Here is a 20,189-nt window from a genome sequence, read left to right as displayed (position 1 = left end):
GGATGGATGATTGCAAAGCGGTGGACGTGGTCTACCTTGACTTGAGTAAGGCATTTGACACAGTCTCCCACAGCATCCTCACAGCTGAACTGAGGGAGTGTGGTCTGGATGAGCGGGGAGTGAGGTGACTGTGAACTGGCTGAAGGGAAGAAGCCAGAGAGTCGTGGTCAATGGGCAGAGTCCAGTGGAGGCCTGTATCCAGTGCAGTGCCTCAGGGGCAGTGCTGGGGCCAGTACTTTTCACTATATTCATGACTGACTTGGAAACAGATTCTTCGTGGGGCTCTGGTGAGAACCATCCCCCAAGGAACATATTTTGGTGTTGGGGCAGGAGAGGAGCGTGGACGGGCAGCCCGGACCCCTGGGTCCTCTGCCCTGCTCAGGGAGGGGAGGTTGTTCCCTGTACGATGGGCTCAGCACTCCTGGGCTCACAGGAGATGTCACCACCTCCAGAAGCCATCGGCTGTTCCCAAGGCCACCAGTGCAGCAAGTCAACATTTATTTGATGCAACCAGTCTGTTACAGCCAGTAATCCTGTGTAAAATCGATGCAAAATTACCACTGCGCTTAATTACAATGTGCCATATTACAATCAGGCCTTGACAAATTTCTCTGTTTTCCCTGAGAAATCACATTTCTGGCACTTCTACCCCCACATTCCAGCAGCAGCGTTTGTTAACACCGGGCAGCTCTGCTCTCCCAACAGCACTTCCCGTCATTCACGCCCAAGCCAACACGTCACTGGAACCTGGCCACGCATTTTCAAACAATGTCCTTCTGGGGTCCAACTGATGCTGGGGTCGATTTTCTCCTGCAGAAATCCAGAAAATTCAGGCAATCCAAGGGAGGTTGGGATGGTTATTTGTTACCGGTCTCAGAGCTCTTGATGGTGACGTTGTTGCATTGCAGAGTAAAAGAAGAGAACTGGAAAAGGAGGTTGAGATTTTACAGGATGCAAAGGCCATCACACAAGAAGTAATTACTGTTCAAGCGGAGCGGTGCTATGAGCTGCAAGATAATGTAGACCGGCTGCTAGCATGTATTGCTAAGGAACAAAAGGAAAAATATGCCAAAAGTGAGTTCTTGTGTTCTCAGGTTTGTCCTCTTACCACAAAACACTCTTGGAATCCCAAGGAACGGGATGGAAATATTTGGAGTGGATCCTCAGACTCCAATATTGAGTTTGAACTTGATCCTGACTTCAATGGCAGGGAGGTGGTGGGAGCACAACCCCCATACAAATGATGCTGCAGCAGGAACAAGCAGATGAGGGGGGCAGATCACACAAACTCACTCTCCGAAGGAGTTAACGACATTTTCAGAGATCTCTCAGCAGACGAGCGGGGAAGGAATTCCGGCACAGATTTTGCCAGCTTGGGATAGTGGAGCTGTGTCTATCCATTTATTGGCAGATGAACAAGATTTCTTAAGCCCTATAGCCTATGGTGATCAGATACAACAACAATATGCTCAGCTGCAAACTGTCAGAGGTCCGGACAGGCAAGATATTATTGCACCTACGCTATATCAATGTTTGTGTGCAGCAGTTTCAACAGCATATGCTGAACCTGTTGAATCTGTGTTGTCCCGTGGAAATTGGTGCACAATGGAGGAAAGTATTGATTTAGTGCGGCAGATGGGGGTGGTGTATGCATTGATTATGGGATCCGATTCGGACAGGGTAGCAGTGACAAGTGCTACAGGTAATGCAGCACTCTGGCAAATGCCTTGAGGGGAACTGGGGCTGTAATTTCAGGACCCTCTGTTTGGGTGGTGGATAATGGAAATCCGGCAACACTGAGCAGAGTTACAGCACAGGTGATGAGAACACCAGTGCGGAATGACTTAGTACAAGCTGGTATCCCACGATCAGAAATAAGCGGGATCATACCATCACAAATTTTTTGCCGCTTGTAAAAGTTAATGCTTATGCAAAAAAGCCAACCAGCCCCAGCCCCCCCGCCCACACTGCACCCACCCTCCACCCCCTGCCACCTCAGTGCAAGACCAGCTTGCCTTTACCTGGCAACAAAAGCAATGTACTAGCCGAGTACTGTCTCAGAGATAAAAACACGGTCCCTCCGTTTGCCACCAGATGATAGTAGCTGATATAGCACTGTGGTCGGGTACTGTTACTGACTGCCATGAGATTGATGATCTGTTGATTGTGGCAGCGTCACAACAAGAAGCTGAAGCAGCTGCTGAATTTTTGAAGGTGCATTTGCAGGACCAAGGCTGGGCAATTACTCTGACGAAAACGCAGGGCCCTTGTGCCACTGTACTACTTTTAGAAATAGTTCTGCATAGGCAGCTTAGAGAAACACCAGATTAAGTACAGCACACAGTGCAGCAGTTTTCTGCACCAGCTCCAAAAAAACAATTACATGCCTTTTTAGGACTTTTAGGGCATTGGAGCATTTTCATGCCTGGCTGAATAACTTGTGTAATTCCTTGGCAAGATGAATGGGACACCTGATTATTGCAGAAATATGTTTTTTCCTTTTTCTGTATGTTTACTGTGTGCCCCTGTAAATTGCTCTGTGCTACACCTCACAAGCACAAATGAACAACTCTGGCTTCGCTGGCCCCAGCAGAAGCAAGTCACCTGAGCGAGGGGCTGGAACGTATGGGGATATAGCGAAAGATTTGGCGAGGTGATGAGTTAAATGTAAATACACTCCAGTGACTTGCGCCTGCCTGTAGAAAGGGATCGCACAGACATTTTTACAGCTACGCTGCTTGCTAAAGTCTTCCCACAACAGTAAAGCTCCAAGTCGAACCACAGCCCTGGGCCAGGTCGCATTCTCCCAAGGAGCCTCAGCACCAAGAGCCCAGCTGTGCCCAGAGCCTCGGCTGACACAGGGATCGCACAGACACTCTTACAGGCAGCGTGTGACACTGGCTCATTTAAAACATCTCCATCTACACACACACTCACCCGTCCTGCGCGGCATTCGGAACCTCCTCATCCACCACAGCTCAGGCGGGAACAGAACAAATCCTCCTGCTTTCCCCACACCGAGAGCAGCCAGTTTTCCCTGCAAGCACAACAGCAGCTCGTGCGCTGCATCTCCCAACCACGCTCGTTACCGCAGAGGCTTCGGCAGCGCTAACCAGGACAGTCTGTACTTGCGCAAGTGATGAGCTCGGTCTCAGCACAAGGGCCGGGACGGCTGCAGCACACAGGGAGAGCGTTGTAGCTGTTTCTCCTGGAAGGCAGAGCTGCAGGAAAGGAAATAAATTAGTTTTTCAGGAACAAGAAGAACACATTCAAATCACAAGGGAAAATCTGGAGGAAAACACTAAAACCCCAGGTTTTGCAGGGAGCTGGAAAAAACACCTAAAACCTGTCCCCGGACCCTTCCCTTTTCTGTCTCACAGACAATTTCTTCACTCATCGACAAGGGCACGTGAACACTCCAGGGGTCTGTCTGTGTGCTGCGGGTAAACACAAACACCACCTTTTCAGCTGGTCCATATATCCCCAGATAGAAGCAAAGGAACTCAAACGCTGTCGCCTGCCAAGAGCTTTGTCACCTCAGAAATTACCTGCAGGGCCCGCTGGACAACTGCAGAGCGGGCGACTCACACACCCTGGGCCACAACCTCGGCTGCCTGGAATGGTCACGGCTCTCTCAGAAATCTGGGCAGGAGTCAAAACCATTCTGGTTCGAGAGCAAGACCGGCTCGAGCTCGAGTTTCCTTTCGCATTCTGACACCTGGAAGCTCAATCATAAAGGCTCCACGGGTCCACACCAACGGAGCTCTCCCAACAGGCACTTCCAGTCATTCACGCCCAGGCCAACACGTCACTGGAACCTGGCCACGCATTTTCAAACAATGTCCTTCTGGGGTCCAACTGATACTGGGGTCCATGTCCTCCTGCAGAAACCCACAAAAATCCAGCAATACAAGACATGCTCCTCTCTGCTCCAACAGCTCTCAAACTCCCACACTTGAGCTTTCATGGCATTGCAGAAATAACAGAACAAACCCCAACGCAAAAGATTCAAGCAGAGCACGCTCCTTAAAAAGCAAATCCCAACACGAGTGCTCATTGCAATCAAAGGAAGCTGGGACACCGCCCTTCAAACGCTCTGGCTGTGCAGCCTGGACGAGACGGTGTCTGCGGTTCAGCAACATCCACGCTCGTCACAACCGGCTGGTGCCGTCACCCACAAATCTCGGCAGCAGCGATTGTTAACACCGGTTAACAGCTTTGGGTACCCAGAGCTGCCTTCAGCTCACGTCAAAGCGTCTCCTCGTAACGCCCAGTGTGAGCCCAAGAACGACACCTCCCTAACACACACACTGAGGAACCTCAAACAGTGGCCCCTTCTCCATGGGCTGCGTTACAACCTGTGACAGAAAGGGGATTCCACAGCCTGGAAAAGCTCCACAAGGAACGGGAGCCTCCTGGGTCTCAGAGTAATTCTAGAGCTCAAGTGGTGACAGACATCAGCTCCAGCTCAGATAATACATGCCAACACCCATCACTGACCCAAGAAGGCAGCTCCTCCCGTCCTGACCGAGGGCTTCAAATCCAACACACTTTGTCCCTCCAACAGGATGCAGCTTATTTCTCTTTCTCCAGATGAACTAGAGATACGTGAAAAATTCTCTGTCCCAGCATTGAAAAAAAACCCCAGCCCGAAGATCCCGACGCTCCTTAAAGACACAGCATGATGCTAATGGAATATTCTCACTGACCAGTCTGGGCGTCAGTCAAGCTCTGCCCCATCCACCCCCCTTCCCAGCTCCTCACACCCGCGGGCAGAGCTCAGACCTTGGCTCTCAGACACCAACAACTAAAAACTTTAACTCTGCCCGGGTGTTCCTCTTGTTCTCAAACTGAATCCGAACAATGACTGTGCCAGCTAGGAAAAAGAAAGGCTTCTAACTGCGTGGAGAAAATTGACTCACTTTCCAGGCGTCTCACCTGCACAAACCAGATTCTAAAGGCGGATGCGCTTTGCCGGGCACAAACCAGCCACGTAGTCAAAGCATGAAAACTCTGCCCCACTGCTGCCACGGCTGTTACCTGAAAACGATTCACCTGTGCTGCTGGTGCTCAAGGGGGACAGAATACAGAACAGCATCCACCACCTCTGACTATTTCTTGGAGCTTAATCCAGCAACAATCACAATTTCCAGCTGCCCAGTGCTTTACATGGAAATGCAAATGCAACAGGCAGTGCTAGAATCTGGATCACAGACATTCTGGGGTTCTTTGAGCTTGCTTTCACAAGCAGAGCAGAATTGGCTCCAACTGAAGTGGTATCTGCCCTGTTCAGCTAAACATCTAGTTTGAGTTAACCAGGGGCACAGGAATTCCTTTGACTCGCTTTCTGCAGAGCAGAGAGACTCAAATGAAATGACCTGTGAAAACAGCCTTGAAAAGCTTCCAAGACCAGTGTGTGCCTGGAGCCCCCGTGCTCTGCCTTGGCCTACACCACGTCAGTCTCTGGATGAGGAGGAAAACCTTCTGACCTTTTGCATACAGCCCAAACAAAATAACAACTACCTGAGACACTTGGACCAAGACTCAACATCAAAAATGAATGCTTCCTGCAGGGTAAAAGTGCACAGGAATTAAAGACTTGCTAAACAGACCCATGATTCTCCGAAATAAACAACCCCCAAGGCTCGACAAGCCAGGGTTACTGCTCTAAATCCAAGCGCAGCTGCACCGACCTGAGTCAACACGGACACAGTCGCCTCCCTTGTCCCACACGAAGCTGCACAGGCCACGTGCTGCTCCAACAGGAACGTGCTGGGGACACCCGGCTTTCCCACGGCGGCCTCTGCGCTGCCCCCTGCACAGAGCACCAACAGGCCGGCAGTTGTGGGCTCAGCTCCGGCGGTTCCCGGGACTGGGGGTCACTCGGATACTCGGCAGCACCAACTGGCTGAAAACTCTCCAGAAATGGAAATTTCACTCAGCGGAAGGCCGTGCTCACTGCTGGAAAACTCTGGGGAGCAATAAGCTACGCTGCTTGCTAAAGTCTTCCCACAACAGTAAAGCTCCAAGTCGAACCACAGCCCTGGGCCAGGTCGCATTCTCCCAAGGAGCCTCAGCACCAAGAGCCCAGCTGTGCCCAGAGCCTCGGCTGACACAGGGATCGCACAGACACTCTTACAGGCAGCGTGTGACACTGGCTCATTTAAAACATCTCCATCTACACACACACTCACCCGTCCTGCGCGGCATTCGGAACCTCCTCATCCACCACAGCTCAGGCGGGAACAGAACAAATCCTCCTGCTTTCCCCACACCGAGAGCAGCCAGTTTTCCCTGCAAGCACAACAGCAGCTCGTGCGCTGCATCTCCCAACCACGCTCGTTACCGCAGAGGCTTCGGCAGCGCTAACCAGGACAGTCTGTACTTGCGCAAGTGATGAGCTCGGTCTCAGCACAAGGGCCGGGACGGCTGCAGCACACAGGGAGAGCGTTGTAGCTGTTTCTCCTGGAAGGCAGAGCTGCAGGAAAGGAAATAAATTAGTTTTTCAGGAACAAGAAGAACACATTCAAATCACAAGGGAAAATCTGGAGGAAAACACTAAAACCCCAGGTTTTGCAGGGAGCTGGAAAAAACACCTAAAACCTGTCCCCGGACCCTTCTCTTTTCTGTCTCACAGACAATTTCTTCACTCATCGACAAGGGCACGTGAACACTCCAGGGGTCTGTCTGTGTGCTGCGGGTAAACACAAACACCACCTTTTCAGCTGGTCCATATATCCCCAGATAGAAGCAAAGGAACTCAAACGCTGTCGCCTGCCAAGAGCTTTGTCACCTCAGAAATTACCTGCAGGGCCCGCTGGACAACTGCAGAGCGGGCGACTCACACACCCTGGGCCACAACCTCGGCTGCCTGGAACGGTCACGGCTCTCTCAGAAATCTGGGCAGGAGTCAAAACCATTCTGGTTCGAGAGCAAGACTGGCTCGAGTTCAAGTTTCCATTCGCATTCTGACACCTGGAAGCTCAATCATAAAGGCTCCACGGGTCCACACCAACAGAGCTCTCCCAACAGGCACTTCCAGTCATTCACGCCCAGGCCAACACGTCACTGGAACCTGGCCACACATTTTCAAACAATGTCCTTCTGGGGTCCAACTGATACTGGGGTCCATGTCCTCCTGCAGAAACCCACAAAAATCCAGCAATACAAGACGTGCTCCTCTCTGCTCCAACAGCTCTCAACCTCCCGCACTTGAGCTTTCATGGCATTGCAGAAATAACAGAACAAACCCCAACGCAAAAGATTCAAGCAGAGCACGCTCCTTAAAAAGCAAATCCCAACACGAGTGCTCATTGCAATCAAAGGAAGCTGGGACATCGCCCTTCAAACGCTCTGGCTGTGCAGCCTGGACGAGACGGTGTCTGCGGTTCAGCAACACCCACACTCGTCACGACCGGCTGGTGCCGTCACCCCCAAATCTCGGCAGCAGCGATTGTTAACACCGGTTAACAGCTTTGGGTACCCAGAGCTGCCTTCAGCTCACGTCAAAGCGTCTCCTCGTAACGCCCAGTGTGAGCCCAAGAACGACACCTCCCTAACACACACACTGAGGAACCTCAAACAGTGCCCCCTTCTCCATGGGCTGCGTTACAACCTGTGACAGAAAGGGGATTCCACAGCCTGGAAAAGCTCCACAAGGAACGGGAGACTCCTGGGTCTCAGAGTAATTCTAGAGCTCAAGTGGTGACAGACATCAGCTCCAGCTCAGATAATACATGCCAACACCCATCACTGACCCAAGAAGGCAGCTCCTCCCGTCCTGACCGAGGGCTTCAAATCCAACACACTTTGTCCCTCCAACAGGACACAGCTTATTGATTTCTAACACCATTCATCTCTGTCTTCCTCGAGATGAACTAGACACGCATTATACAAGCAACCAAGTCCCTTCCTGGAAGCAGCGGGGCCTTTTGCCTTCTCTTTTCCACCCCACTTTGCAGGAGAAGGAAAACAAACGGCAGTAGAGATGCTGAGAAATTCAACCACCAAATGGAGAGGGAACCTTTGAGAGCGGGAAAACTTACCCGTACAATCGAGAGAGCTACGCTGAATGAATAACACTGAAAACGAATCCTTCTTGTCAGGGTAAGAGTGCACAGCAATTAAAGACCTGCTGAACAGACCCGCCATTCTCAGAAATAAACAACCCCCAAGGCTCGACAAGCCAGGGTTACTGCTCTAAATCCAAGCGCAGCTGCACCGACCTGAGTCAACACGGACACAGTCGCCTCCCTTGTCCCACACGAAGCTGCACAGGCCACGTGCTGCTCCAACAGGAACGTGCTGGGGACACCCGGCTTTCCCACGGCGGCCTCTGCGCTGCCCCCTGCACGGAGCACCAACAGGCCGGCAGTTGTGGGCTCAGCTCCGGCGGCTCCCGGGACCGGGGTCTCCAAGGGCCCGTTCGCACACGGACCTTTGTGCGCGCGCCCCGACCGCGGGCGCTTCTCCCGCCCCCATCCCGACCCGCCGCTCGCCCCCGGACCCGCCGCTCGCCCCCCCGCACCCGCCGCTCGCCCCCCCGCACCCGCTCAGGAGCCTCCGCTCGGCCCAGCGCTGCAGCCGGAAATGGCGTCACCGGGACGGGCGAGGCGAGCCGCGCTGCCGGCAGGACCCCGCCAGAGCTGTCCGATCATTCGCCTGACCCGCCACATGTTTATACGGAATCTGGTTGCTCTGAACCATTATTAAAATACAAAAGTCCCCGGCAGCCGTGCCGGCATGGCGGCTCAGTGCAGTGGAAACTCTCTGAGCTGCAGATCAGCCTCGGCTCTCAAACAAACTCCTCGCTGCCCGCTCCGCAGCCGCGGAACCCGCAGCACGGAGCGGCCGCACGTCCCGCGGGCGGACACGGTGTCCGCGGCCGCTCGGCACCGCACCCGCTGGGGCAGCAGCGCTGAGGGCCTGTGGGTTCCGAACCGGAGCGTCCTGTCCTGTCACAGCGGAAAAGTCTCGGCTGCTGAGAACAGGCTCCGTTTTGCAGTCGCTGAAGAGAAGTTTCCGCTCCCTGGAATCTCAGAACAGCAGCAGCTGTAACGAACTGACAGACCGTGGGCCGCCTGCACTTCTCAGTGTCTGTGCTGATCGCTTTATCCGGTCGTTATTGTGAAAAATGCAGTTGTGACTCGTGCTGAGATGTTTAATGTTTACAGGTATAACCAAATGAGGCACGGACTCTGAACTTGGAAAAGGGAAAGGTGGTTAAGTTCTATGTAAAAGTTATGAAACTTGTTTAGGAAGTTATATTGATAGAGGGAACTAACATTTTAAGGGTTAAGCAACTATATAATAAGGGCCTACTAACAAGCTAACATTTTAAACCACATTATTAATATCTAGTTTAGAGCTGTATGGAACTAATTGTGCTAAAAAAAGCAGGACTTCATTAAATGCCGAGATAAGAAGTTCTACAGCACCAGCTGCAACAAGACAGCCAAGATTTACAGCAAAAAGGGGGCGCCAGTCTGGTTGCTGTCGGTTTGGCAGCTCGGGTTCCAGCCAGTTCCTCCTAAAGAGCCAAAGGTACAAAGTCCACTGTGACGAAGCTGAAGGAGCTTCATCCAAAGACCCCTAAAGACCCTTCCTCAAATTCACCAAGTGACACTGCGCAGGCCAACAGGGGAAGGTCAAGGAGGGGAATATGTAAATGGTTATCTGAGACTCATTTTAATAAAAAGCGGGAAAGGTCATGAATATGTAGAGGCGTTTCTGGGGTCATTATGAATATGTAATACTATACTGTATTTAAGCACGCTTCTTATTGTTAAAAGTATGCGTGTTGAGCGGAGTGAATCCCCCGCGCACGTTTTTACGGAACACAAGGAAATGGATTAAACGTTGTTTATCCATAGAAAAAGCGTAAGTTATTTATTTCATTCTTAATGCCAGAAAGAGGTGGAAAGATAAAGACGACAGGTTGTGCTGCACAGAATTACATCATTTTTGCCAAATAAGGAACTGAAATAAATAACTTACGCTTCTTCTATGGATAAACAACATTTAATCCAATTCCTTAATTGCATTCCTTAAACACGTGTTCATTAGAGCATAAGCAAAACAGCGCTGGGTACGCGGGGGATTCGCTCCGCCCAACGCGCACACCTTTTAACAAAAGAGGTGTGCTTAAATACAGTAAGGTGTTACATATCCATAATGACTCCAGGAACGCCTCTACATATGGTGAAGCACGTGAAGCATCTAACCTCAAAACTTAACTGTACCGCTAAGACAACTCCGGAACCCCTAACACTAACCCTAATCCAACCGTTGCCCTAAACCAAATCCTAAAACTTAAGCCTAAATGTAAACCTAAATACCCAATCCTAAATCTAATCCTAAAATTTAAGGCAAAGCCCTAACTCTAACCCTAAGACCCCTTCCTTACTGGGCGAATGATGGGCATGGTGTTATGAGGTAATTTGTGTCTCAGAAACTCCTAATCCAGGAAAAAGCCTGTGGCTGTGAAGGGGACCATGGGGTCAGTTCTGACTCTGGAGGTGACAGACCAGCAGCAGGGACATGGCTGGGAAAGAACCTCTGCACTAGGACAGGCCCTGTCCACGAAGAGGACTTGGAGATGGGTTGTCATGTCCATTCTGCCTGAGTACGTGACAGGACAGCAGCTGGTATATGGTCATGTCTGCCAGAGAAGCTGAAAGGCACTCATGGGTTTTACAAGATCACGCTGAGGTTGCTTCTGTGTGGTGAGGTGAAAGACCACAAGAAGCCTGACAGGTTGGGCTCCCTGCTTGAAGGGCAGTTTCTGAGATAGTCGAGCTTTCCATGGTAGTGGGAAAATGCGGGAGAGGGAGAAAAAAAGGCAAGAAGAGCAACTTGGAAGATAGAGACTGAGTATGAGGAGGAAGGAATGTCACTGGAAGGGCAGTGCTGTGGTGCAAGAGGTCGCCCAGAGGTAGTCTGGATCAGCCCATGGTTGTGTTCCAAAGAACAGCCAGTGAGGGTGCAGACACATCAGTGAAGGTGCAGAAATGCCGGGGTGAGAGCAGGTGGGGAAGCGAGATGGGCGTCTATAGCCTGCAGGGAAAGAGGGGAAGGTGTAGGACTGTGTGGAGCAGCCGGTGGTGGAGATGGCAAAGGGCGCTGGCGAGGCTGGGAGGCACCAATAGAACCCAGGTCTTTGTCCCCTTGGCCTTGGCAGTTGTCTCTGCCACTGAGGCCAATGAGAAAACATGTTGTCCTCATGGCACTGGGGCCTCGTTGCCTCCTTGCAGCCCCATGGGGAAGCTGGAAGTTGTTGTTTCAGTGTTGTCCTTTTCTCGGAGAGCCCTGAGCCGTGTGTGAGGGACAGGATCCCCCTTCCCATTGCCTGGAGCTCATGGGTCTCCTTTCTGCTTCAGAAAGCAAACCAAGGAGTTTCTCAGCATCAGAGCCACCTGCACAGGGCCTTGGCCCACCTGTCATCAGAGCGTCCAGCGAATCCCTGGGGAGCCTTTGTCAGTAACAGGTCTCAGTGGGGCCCATTAATGCTTCAAGGAGCTTTGAAGTTTTGTTTCTGACTTGGCCTCCTTGAGAGCTTTGTTTGTTCTCAGTACCTGAGGCTCATGGACTCAGCATCAAATGCAGCATGAGCTCACTAAAATGCCCCAAGCTCTCACAAGCCATGTCTCTTGCATAATTTTCTTCAAGCTCTACAAAGCTTGTAGAGTTAATTAGAGAGGTTTCAGGAGAGCAGATAAAGAGGACATTTTGAATGAGCACATTGAAGATGTGATAGAAGAATTCCCCCATGGATACCGATGCAGAGTGTCTCCTGAGGAGGTGTGGACAGACAGGAAAAGCAGATTCAACTCCAGCAGATCCCCACCACAGATGACCTGTGTCTATCAGTGCCAGCCCCTCTCCTCAGACCAGAACAAGAGTCCTGCTCCAGCAACAGAGCAGCCTGACCCCAATGAGTGTCTGCAGAAAGAGGTTTCTCTTCCTCCTGGATTCCTCCCTGAAGAGCGGGAGGAATCTACAATAGCTAAAACAGCTACAACAGCTAAAATAGCAACAATAGCAACAACAGGAACAATAGCAACAACAGGAACAATAGCTATAATAGCTAAAATAGCAACAATAGCATCAACAGCAACGATAGCTACAATAGCAACAATAATAACAATAGCTACAACAGCAAGAATAGCTACAATAGCAACAATAGCTACAACAGCAACAATTAGAACAATAGCTACAATAGCTACAACATCAACAATAGCTACAATAACAACAATAGCTACAATAGCTACAATAGCTATAACAGCAACAACAGCTACAATAGCAACAATAGCAACAACAGCTACAACAGCAACAATAGCAACAACAGCAACAATAGCAACAATAGCTACAATAGCTACAATAGCCACTATAGCTACAATAGCAACAACAGCAAAAATAGCTACAATAACAACAATAGCAACAATAGCTAAAACAGCAACAATAGCAACAACAGGAACAATAGCAACAATAGCTACAATAGCTACAACAGCTACAATAGCAACAACAGCAATAATAGCAACAATAGCAACAATAGCTACAACAGCAACAATTAGAACAATAGCTACAATAGCTACAACATCAACAATAGCTACAATAACAACAATAGCTACAATAGCTACAATAGCTATAACAGCAACAACAGCTACAATAGCAACAATAGCAACAACAGGAACAATAGCTATGATAGCAACAATAGCAAAACCAGCAACAATAGCTACAATAGCTACAATAGCAACAATAGCTACAATAGCCACAATACCTACAATAGCTACAATAGCAACAACAGCAACAACAGCAACAACAGCAACAATAGCAACAATAGCTACAACAGCAACAATAGCAACAACAGCAACAATAGCAAAACCAGCAACAATAGCTACAATAGCTACAGTAGCTACAACAGCAACAACAGCAACAACAGCAACAATAGCTACAATAGCCACAATACCTACAATAGCTACAATAGCAACAACAGGAACAACTGCTACAATAGCAAAAAAAGCAACAACAGCAACAATAGCAACAACAGCTACAATAGCTACAATAGCAACAATAGCAGCTATAACTACAATAGCTACAATAGCAACAATAGCAATAACAGCAACAATAGCAACAACAGCAACAATAGCTACAATAGCTACAATAGCAACAATAGCTACAATAGCTACAATAGCTAAAATAGCCACAATAGCTACAATAGTTACAATAGGAACAATAGCAACAACAGCAATAATAGCTTCAACAGCTACAATAAATGTAATATAATAATGATAATAAATAAAATAATTATAGTAATAGTAATTATAATAATGATGATGGCAGTAGTAAGAGTAGTAATTGCAAAAAATGGTAATAATAATAACAGCAGATATAAACCAAGTCACGCATAATGCAATTGCTCACAACCCATGTTGTCATGTTCTCTTGATTTATGTGAATAGTTTTAGGCAGCCACTTATGAAAACAAATTTTCTGCTGTATTTAGAGTGTAACATTCTGTCTATGTACTTCTGTTTCACTGGCGTTTCTCCATCCTCTCCCTTTTCTGTCTTCAAAGAGCTCTCCAAGGGAAGATTCCTTGCATCATAGATTCACTCAGATTGGAAGACACCTGAATGTCATCCTGACTGTGCTGCTTGAGGCAGGTGAACTCGATGGGGTAGCTCAAGGGCTCCCCGCAGTTTGCCTTTATCCACAAAGGACCATAAGGTGAGCTCTAAACCATCATACAGGCAGATAATGAAGATGTTCACAGGTGTTGGCTCAAGTGCTGGTCACTGAGGGATGCCAACAGTGACTGGCTGCCAGGAGGAGTCCATTCCACTGATGGCATCTGGGCCTGACCATCCAGCCAAACTGCCACACTTGTTGTCATCTCTATTTTCCATCCAGATATCACCAATATGACTATGGTAGAACATGTCAAAGGCCTTGTTAAAGTCCAGGTACACAACATTCCCTGCTTTCCCCTCCCATGCAGGTTCTGCACTCTTTTTTGTTTCCTTCAAGTGCCTGGAGATGTCTGGAAAGCATTTGCCCCATCACTTGCCCAGGGACTGAGGTGAAGCTGCCCAGCCTGTAATTCTACCAATCATCTTGCTTTTTAACCTACTTGAAGACAATTTTGATATTTTATTTCTCAGAGGACCATGGAACCTCCCTGATAGCCACAACTTTTCTGAGGTGTTTGAGAGACAGAGACACCAGCCAGCTCCACCAGCAACTCTCTGCCCCTTCCCACACCAAAGGCTCTCTCTATATCCTGTCCTTCCAGGTGAGTTTCTGGGACACAGCAAATGCTGTCCAGGTCCTCTGGGCCTGTTCAGAAGGCAACGGGAGGTCAGCAACTCTGATGGTCTCTGTGTGAACATCAAAGCTTTCTTAAAATTCTTTCTCAGTGCTCCACTTCTGCTCAACCTTCCTGGTTCTTGGGCTGCAGGTTGAGCAGGGATGTGAGGATGGTGTAGGAAAAAGGCTTTGTCAAACTGTCTCAGGAGTGCTGTTCTGGCATCATGCAGTCAAGCGTGAGGGTGCTGTAGAAAACAGTGGCACTGGTGAGGTGAGAGGGCCAGGTGGAGAAGGTCTTCTGCCTGTCTGCACTGGGGTGAAGAGCAGCGATGCATTCACAGGATGCCCATGTGAATTGGAGGGGAAAACTGGCTCTAAAATGGTGATTATGAAAACATGAGTGTCACAGTATTACTGCAGGAGATCTCCAGCAATGAAGCAGAATCACAGAAGTTGTCGGCTCCATTGGGGTCACAGAACTCTGGGGCAAGAATGAAATGTAGGGAATAGAAATCCCCATAGCCAAGGCGCAGCTGCCTTCTGGAGACAGACCATCCAGTGCATGACTCTTGCATTCAGGTGGTTATTGGGGAAGTTACTCTCAACATGAAGTGACCTCGATACACTGTCCCACAAGCCTCCATGGCCTCCTCAGCAATCGCTGATGGCATTTATGCTCATTCAGGTTCATCTCTCCCAACACATGCACATGATGTGCATGCTCATATCTTGCCTCAATGCAAACCTGGACTTCTGATCTAGTCACTCGGTCTCCTTCCATGGAGGAAAGAACAACCTCTCTCAGCTGTGGTGAGAGGACAATGACCTACAAGGTGGTTGCAAGGGGCTGGTTGGTGACAATTGTCCTGGAGTAGGTGCCCCATGATGTCCAGGAGCTTGGGCACAGACCAGACCCTGCTCTGCTGGTCTTTCATGTCTCTCCCAGGAGGCCTGGCTGTGTGAGAACATTGCTGTGTGCCCCCACCATGCACGCTCACACGCTTCATCTTTTCACGGGTGGTTTCCTCTCTGGGGCACTTTCCAGCCCAGCTCCTCGCCGGCTCTCCACACATCCTGATCTCATCCCACTGAGCCCACAGAAAACACAGAAAACAAAGCCTTTTGAGAGTCTATTCCTTACACATGTTCTTGAGAGCATGTCACGGAGGCACCCCATAGGTTAATTTAAGGGACAACAGAGTCCAAAACCAACTTTTATTAAACCGGTGAGAAACAGAGTTTTAGCACTCCAAAAGTGACTTAATTAAAGGCTCGGATATCAGTTGAAGAAAATTACTAAGGGGCAGCAACTAATACAACGGGCGGTCCACAGAGTGCATGCACGTGGCTTCACTCAAAACAATGCCGGAGCCGGCCCTGAGTCCCGGAGAAGTACACACTTGCCTGAACATGGTGCGGGATTATTTTTAAAGAGATACACGTACTTGTAGTAAGTACGGGAAGTGTACACTCGCAATTCCGCGAGGGTAAATTTATAATACACTCGCAATCCTGCGAGGGTTAATTTACTTACACGTGCAAATGCACACAGAATATTACACGTGCTTACGTGGAAGCACGGGAGGAAAATACACTCGCGATTGTGGGAGGAAATAAAGTACACGTGCAAATGTGCACAGAAAGTTACATGTGCATATGTGCATGGAAGGAAAATAAACCCGCGATTCTGCGAGGATTAATTTTACACGTGCTCATATGGAGCACAGGAAGTTATATGTGCATATGTGCAAGTATAAATGGAAGCCTGAGTTTGTAATAAATGTCTCTCATTGCACCTTCCCGAGAGTCCGTGCCTCATTCACTGCACCCTCACTGGCTGTTTGTTGAAACACAAAGCCATGGGCTGATCCCGACTGCCTCTGGGTGACCTCCTGCACCGCAGCACTGCCCTTCCACTGACGTTTCTTCCTCCTGATATCCAGAATGCACCTCCCAAGTTGTCCTTTTCAGTTATTATTTTTTTCCCCCTCTCCGGCGTCTTCCCACTACCATGGAAAGCTCGACTATCTCAGAAACTGCTCTGCAGGCAGGGACCCCAACGCGTCAGACTTCTTGTGGTCTTTAGCCTGACCAGAGAGAAGTAACCTCACCATGGACTCCTTATGCACCCATGGATATTGAGAGACAGAGTGTTTCCCTTGTACACACAGATGCAGGAGTCACTGTGTCTCTCTGACCTCCTGCTGCCACTCCAGGGGGCTGGGAGGCACCTCAGCCCTGCCATTTGTCACCCTTCTCTGCACTTACATGAGATGCCTCATGGCATAAAGAATGGACAGGGGATCTTCTGTTCCAGGAAGCACATCCCAGTGCTACATTCAGGTGGTTCCCCAAAGGATGTTACTCTCAACATGAAATCGCATCAAGACACTGTCTGTCCCACTGACCTTCATGGAACCCCAAGGAATAGCTGATGGTGTTTCTGCTCACTTGGGTTCATCACCTCAGAAGCACTTTGTGCGTTTGTTTGCATCTTGTCTACACAATGCAAACATGGACATCTGACCTACTCATTAGTTGTGCTGCCAGGGAGGGACAAAGAACCTCTTCAAGCTGAAGTGAGAAGCCAGTGCTGGAAATGATGGTTGTGAGAGGCTGCTCCATGACAACTGACCTGCAGCAGGTTCTCTAGGGTGTCCAGTGGACACGGGCACAACCACTCAGTGAGAAAATTATTTACATTATATATGCCATGCAGAAGATTATGGGCAGTTTATTGCTTCATCAAACAGCCATTCATTAGTTGCCACACTGAATCCTTGATCTCCTTGTTCCTCATACTGTAGATGAGGGGGTTCACTGCTGGAGGCACCACTGAGTACAGAACAGACACCACCAGATCCAGGGATGGGGAGGAGAAAGAGAGGGGTTTCAGGTAGGAAAATATGACAGTGCTGATAAACAGGGAGACCACGGCCAGGTGAGGGAGGCACGTGGAAAAGGCTTTGTGCTGACCCTGCTCAGAGGGGATCCTCAGCACAGCCCTGAAGATCTGCACATAGGACAGCACAATGAACACGAAACAGCCGAATGCCACTGAGAAAGAAATCACAAGAAGCCAGACTTCCCTGAGGTAGGTGTCTGAGCAGGAGAGCTTCAGGATCTGGGGGATTTCACAGAAGAACTGGTCCACAGCATTGCCCTTGCAGAGTGGTAGTGAAAATGTATTGGCCGTGTGCAGCAGAGTATAGAGGAACCCAGTGGCCCAGGCAGCTGCTGCCATGTGGACACAAGCTCTGCTGCCCAGGAGGGTCCCGTAGTGCAGGGGTTTGCAGATGGCAGCATAGCGGTCATAGGCCATGATGGTGAGGAGCCAATACTCTGCTGAAGCTAAAAAGACAAAGAGAAACACTTGGGCAGCACATCCTGTGTAGGAGATGGCCCTGGTGTTCCAGAGGAAATTGGCCATGGACTTGGGGACAGTGGTTGAGATGTAGCCCAGGTCAATGAGGGAGAGGTTGAGCAGGAAGAAGTACATGGGGGTGTGCAGGTGCTGGTCCCAGGCTATGGTGGTGATGATGAGGCCGTTGCCCAGGAGGGCAGCCAGGTAGATGCCCAGGAAGAGCCAGAAGTGCAAGAGCTGCAGCTCCCGTGTGTCTGTGAATGCCAGGAGGAGGAACTGAGTGATGGAGCTGCTGTTGGACATTTGCTGATTTTGGCTATGGGGGCTATCACAGAAGAAAAAGACAGTAAGAATTTTGGGGAGATTTCTCTGACCAAGGTCTAAGCCATTTCTCACACACCCCTCCTGCTCCACAGCCCCTTGTCCTTTTCCAGACCTTCCCTCAGCTCCGTGTCTGAGCCCTGGGTGGTGCTGGCTGGAGGTGCATGAGGAGCAGGGCCTGTGCCCGCTGGCTGCTGAGGAGTCAGCCCTGCTCTGCAGCAGTGGGGTCATGGGAATGGGGGCAGGGGACAGTCCTGGGGTTCAGCTTTGTCACATGAAGCTGCTCCTGGTGCAGAAATACCTGTCAGCATCTGCACTCCCAGGGACAAGGAAATGAGGTGGCGGGAGGAGTTTTGAGAGGTCTGGGGTTTTTTACAGCTCCTTCTCCCCTCTCACCCTGGGGAATGTTCTTGGATGTCAGAAACCATCAGCATTTCTGCTGCACTCAGGGAGAACAGAGCGAGTCCTGCAAGGCAAGAGGCTGCCTGTGGCTTAGTGCAGAGTGAGGGTAGCTGGTCTGTCCCTCTGTCTTGCTCCAGCTGCCCTGGGCTGGCACCTTTCTGAGATGGAGGGTGATCACACTCCCATGTTACCCTGAAAAGCCACCAGACACTGCTGAGAGCAGAGGGATCCACCTCAGACCATTACACATCTCACTGTTTTCTAAGGTCTCAGCAGCCCACATTTAGCCCAGGGCAGAAGTAGCTCATTTCACAAACCAAACAGCATTTTGACTGTCGCACCATTTCTGTGCTTCTCCTTGAGACTTTCAGATAACACAGATGCTATAGGATGGGTTTGCATCCCAGAGGGGAGCTCACAGCTGGGATGGAAACCTCATGCAGATAGCCAAGAGTCCTAATGATGGCATTTGATTCAGGGAGATTCAGCCCCACAGACTTCATTGCCCACACCCCACAGGTCAGAGCAAAGCTGGGACACGTGTGCCCATGGACACACCTGCAGGAAAGGACCCACAAGATCAGGCTGTGACTCTGCAGCTGAAACTGCCATCCCCAGAGAGCCTGACAGCAAGAACAAGATCCCAACAGCAGTGACCCAGAGCAGGGGAGCAAGAAGGAAAAATCTGGTGAGGGTGGGGGTGAGAGAGGCCAGGGCAGGGGCAGCCGGGCACTCAGACAGCGTCCCCCTTCCCCAGCTGTGCAGCCACCTCCCAGACACCAACAGTGCCGGGCAGCTGCTCTCAGCCCCTGTGCTCTGCAGAGGAACTGGAGCTCTGGCTGCACAGGAGCTGCTTCATGCCTTGGAGCCCCCGGCCCTGAGGGCAGAGGCTTTGCTGGGTGGGAGAGCAGGCGAGGGGGCTGCTCAGAGGAGGGATCTGCACTGCAGGGGGTCAGTCAGAGATTTCTACATCCTCCCTCCCACAAGAGCTCTGGTTTGTCTCCTCCTTCCCAGATCATGTCCCTGCTGCCAGGAGATTTTCCTCCTGGGAGGTGATTCCCTGTCCCATGTCTTTTCCCTGTCAGTGCTCACAGACCCCATCCCAAACTCTGTGCGCTCACCCTGGCCCTACAGACACCTGCCTGTTTGCAGGGCACCGCCTGGGAGCATCTTCCTGTTGAAAACAAAGACAGGTGGGTGATCCTGCTGGGTCCAGCAAAGGCGATGCTGCATCTGTCCATGGGCAGAGGAGTGGATGAAGGCTCATCAGGAGGCTCCTATCACACCTACTGACTACTTGAAGTTACAGCTGAGTGGTCTCCATGACTTGTTCAAGTATGAGAGCTCCTTTTCCATTTCTCCTCTCAAATTCCCCAAGAGAAACAAATTGAAAATAAGGACTTGGGAGAGCTCCTTAGCTTTACTGTAATCCCTTCCTTTACCTTCTCCTTGAAAAAGCCCATTAAAAATGTCCCTCTGAAGGTGCATCAGAGAAACTCATCTCTATATAACATGTTTTCTCTGCACTAGAGAAACTGCAAAGTCCCTCCTGACAGATGCCACAGCTTGTGGAATGTTCCAGCTTTAGCTTCTCTCCAGGAACTGTAGTTGAATTCGGCTGTAGCCAGAGACTTACTCTTTTCAGGGCTGTGAAGATTTCTCTCCCAGTGATGTCTCAGCATCCTCCACCCCATGTTGTCTTTAACCTCTCTGTGCCTGTCTCTGTGCCCTCGGTGCTGCAGGCAGAGCCCTCAGCCCTGCTGCGTGTGCAGAGGAGCTGCTCCAGGGCAGAGCT

General features: G+C 50.1%; 1 protein-coding gene and 1 long non-coding RNA gene across 3 annotated transcripts; both read right to left on the bottom strand.

Annotated features, from left to right (window-relative positions):
• Nucleotides 1–488: 488 nt before the first annotated feature.
• LOC308048945 lies at nt 489–8,473 on the bottom strand. 2 transcript variants are annotated; one of them, XR_013923199.1, is made up of 5 exons: nt 8,226–8,473; nt 6,806–8,131; nt 6,195–6,478; nt 2,938–3,221; nt 489–923 (listed from the first exon to the last, which is right to left on the bottom strand). It is a non-coding gene; the product is annotated as an uncharacterized lncRNA (long non-coding RNA). The 2 variants fall into 2 exon arrangements; XR_013923198.1 differs by having other exon boundaries at nt 6,806–8,473.
• An 8,568-nt stretch (nt 8,474–17,041) lies between these two features.
• LOC308048910 (olfactory receptor 14A16-like) lies at nt 17,042–17,974 on the bottom strand (the record flags this gene model as incomplete). The annotated part of the gene is made up of 1 exon (XM_080358239.1): nt 17,042–17,974. One exon carries the CDS (start codon nt 17,972–17,974, stop codon nt 17,042–17,044), a length of 933 nt encoding a protein of 310 aa, XP_080214365.1.
• Nucleotides 17,975–20,189: the final 2,215 nt, after the last annotated feature.

This window comes from Nesoenas mayeri (assembly GCF_963082525.1).
Source record: "Nesoenas mayeri genome assembly, chromosome: 23".
Classification (NCBI taxonomy): domain Eukaryota; kingdom Metazoa; phylum Chordata; class Aves; order Columbiformes; family Columbidae; genus Nesoenas; species Nesoenas mayeri.
This window is presented reverse-complemented; position numbering and strand designations above follow the sequence as displayed.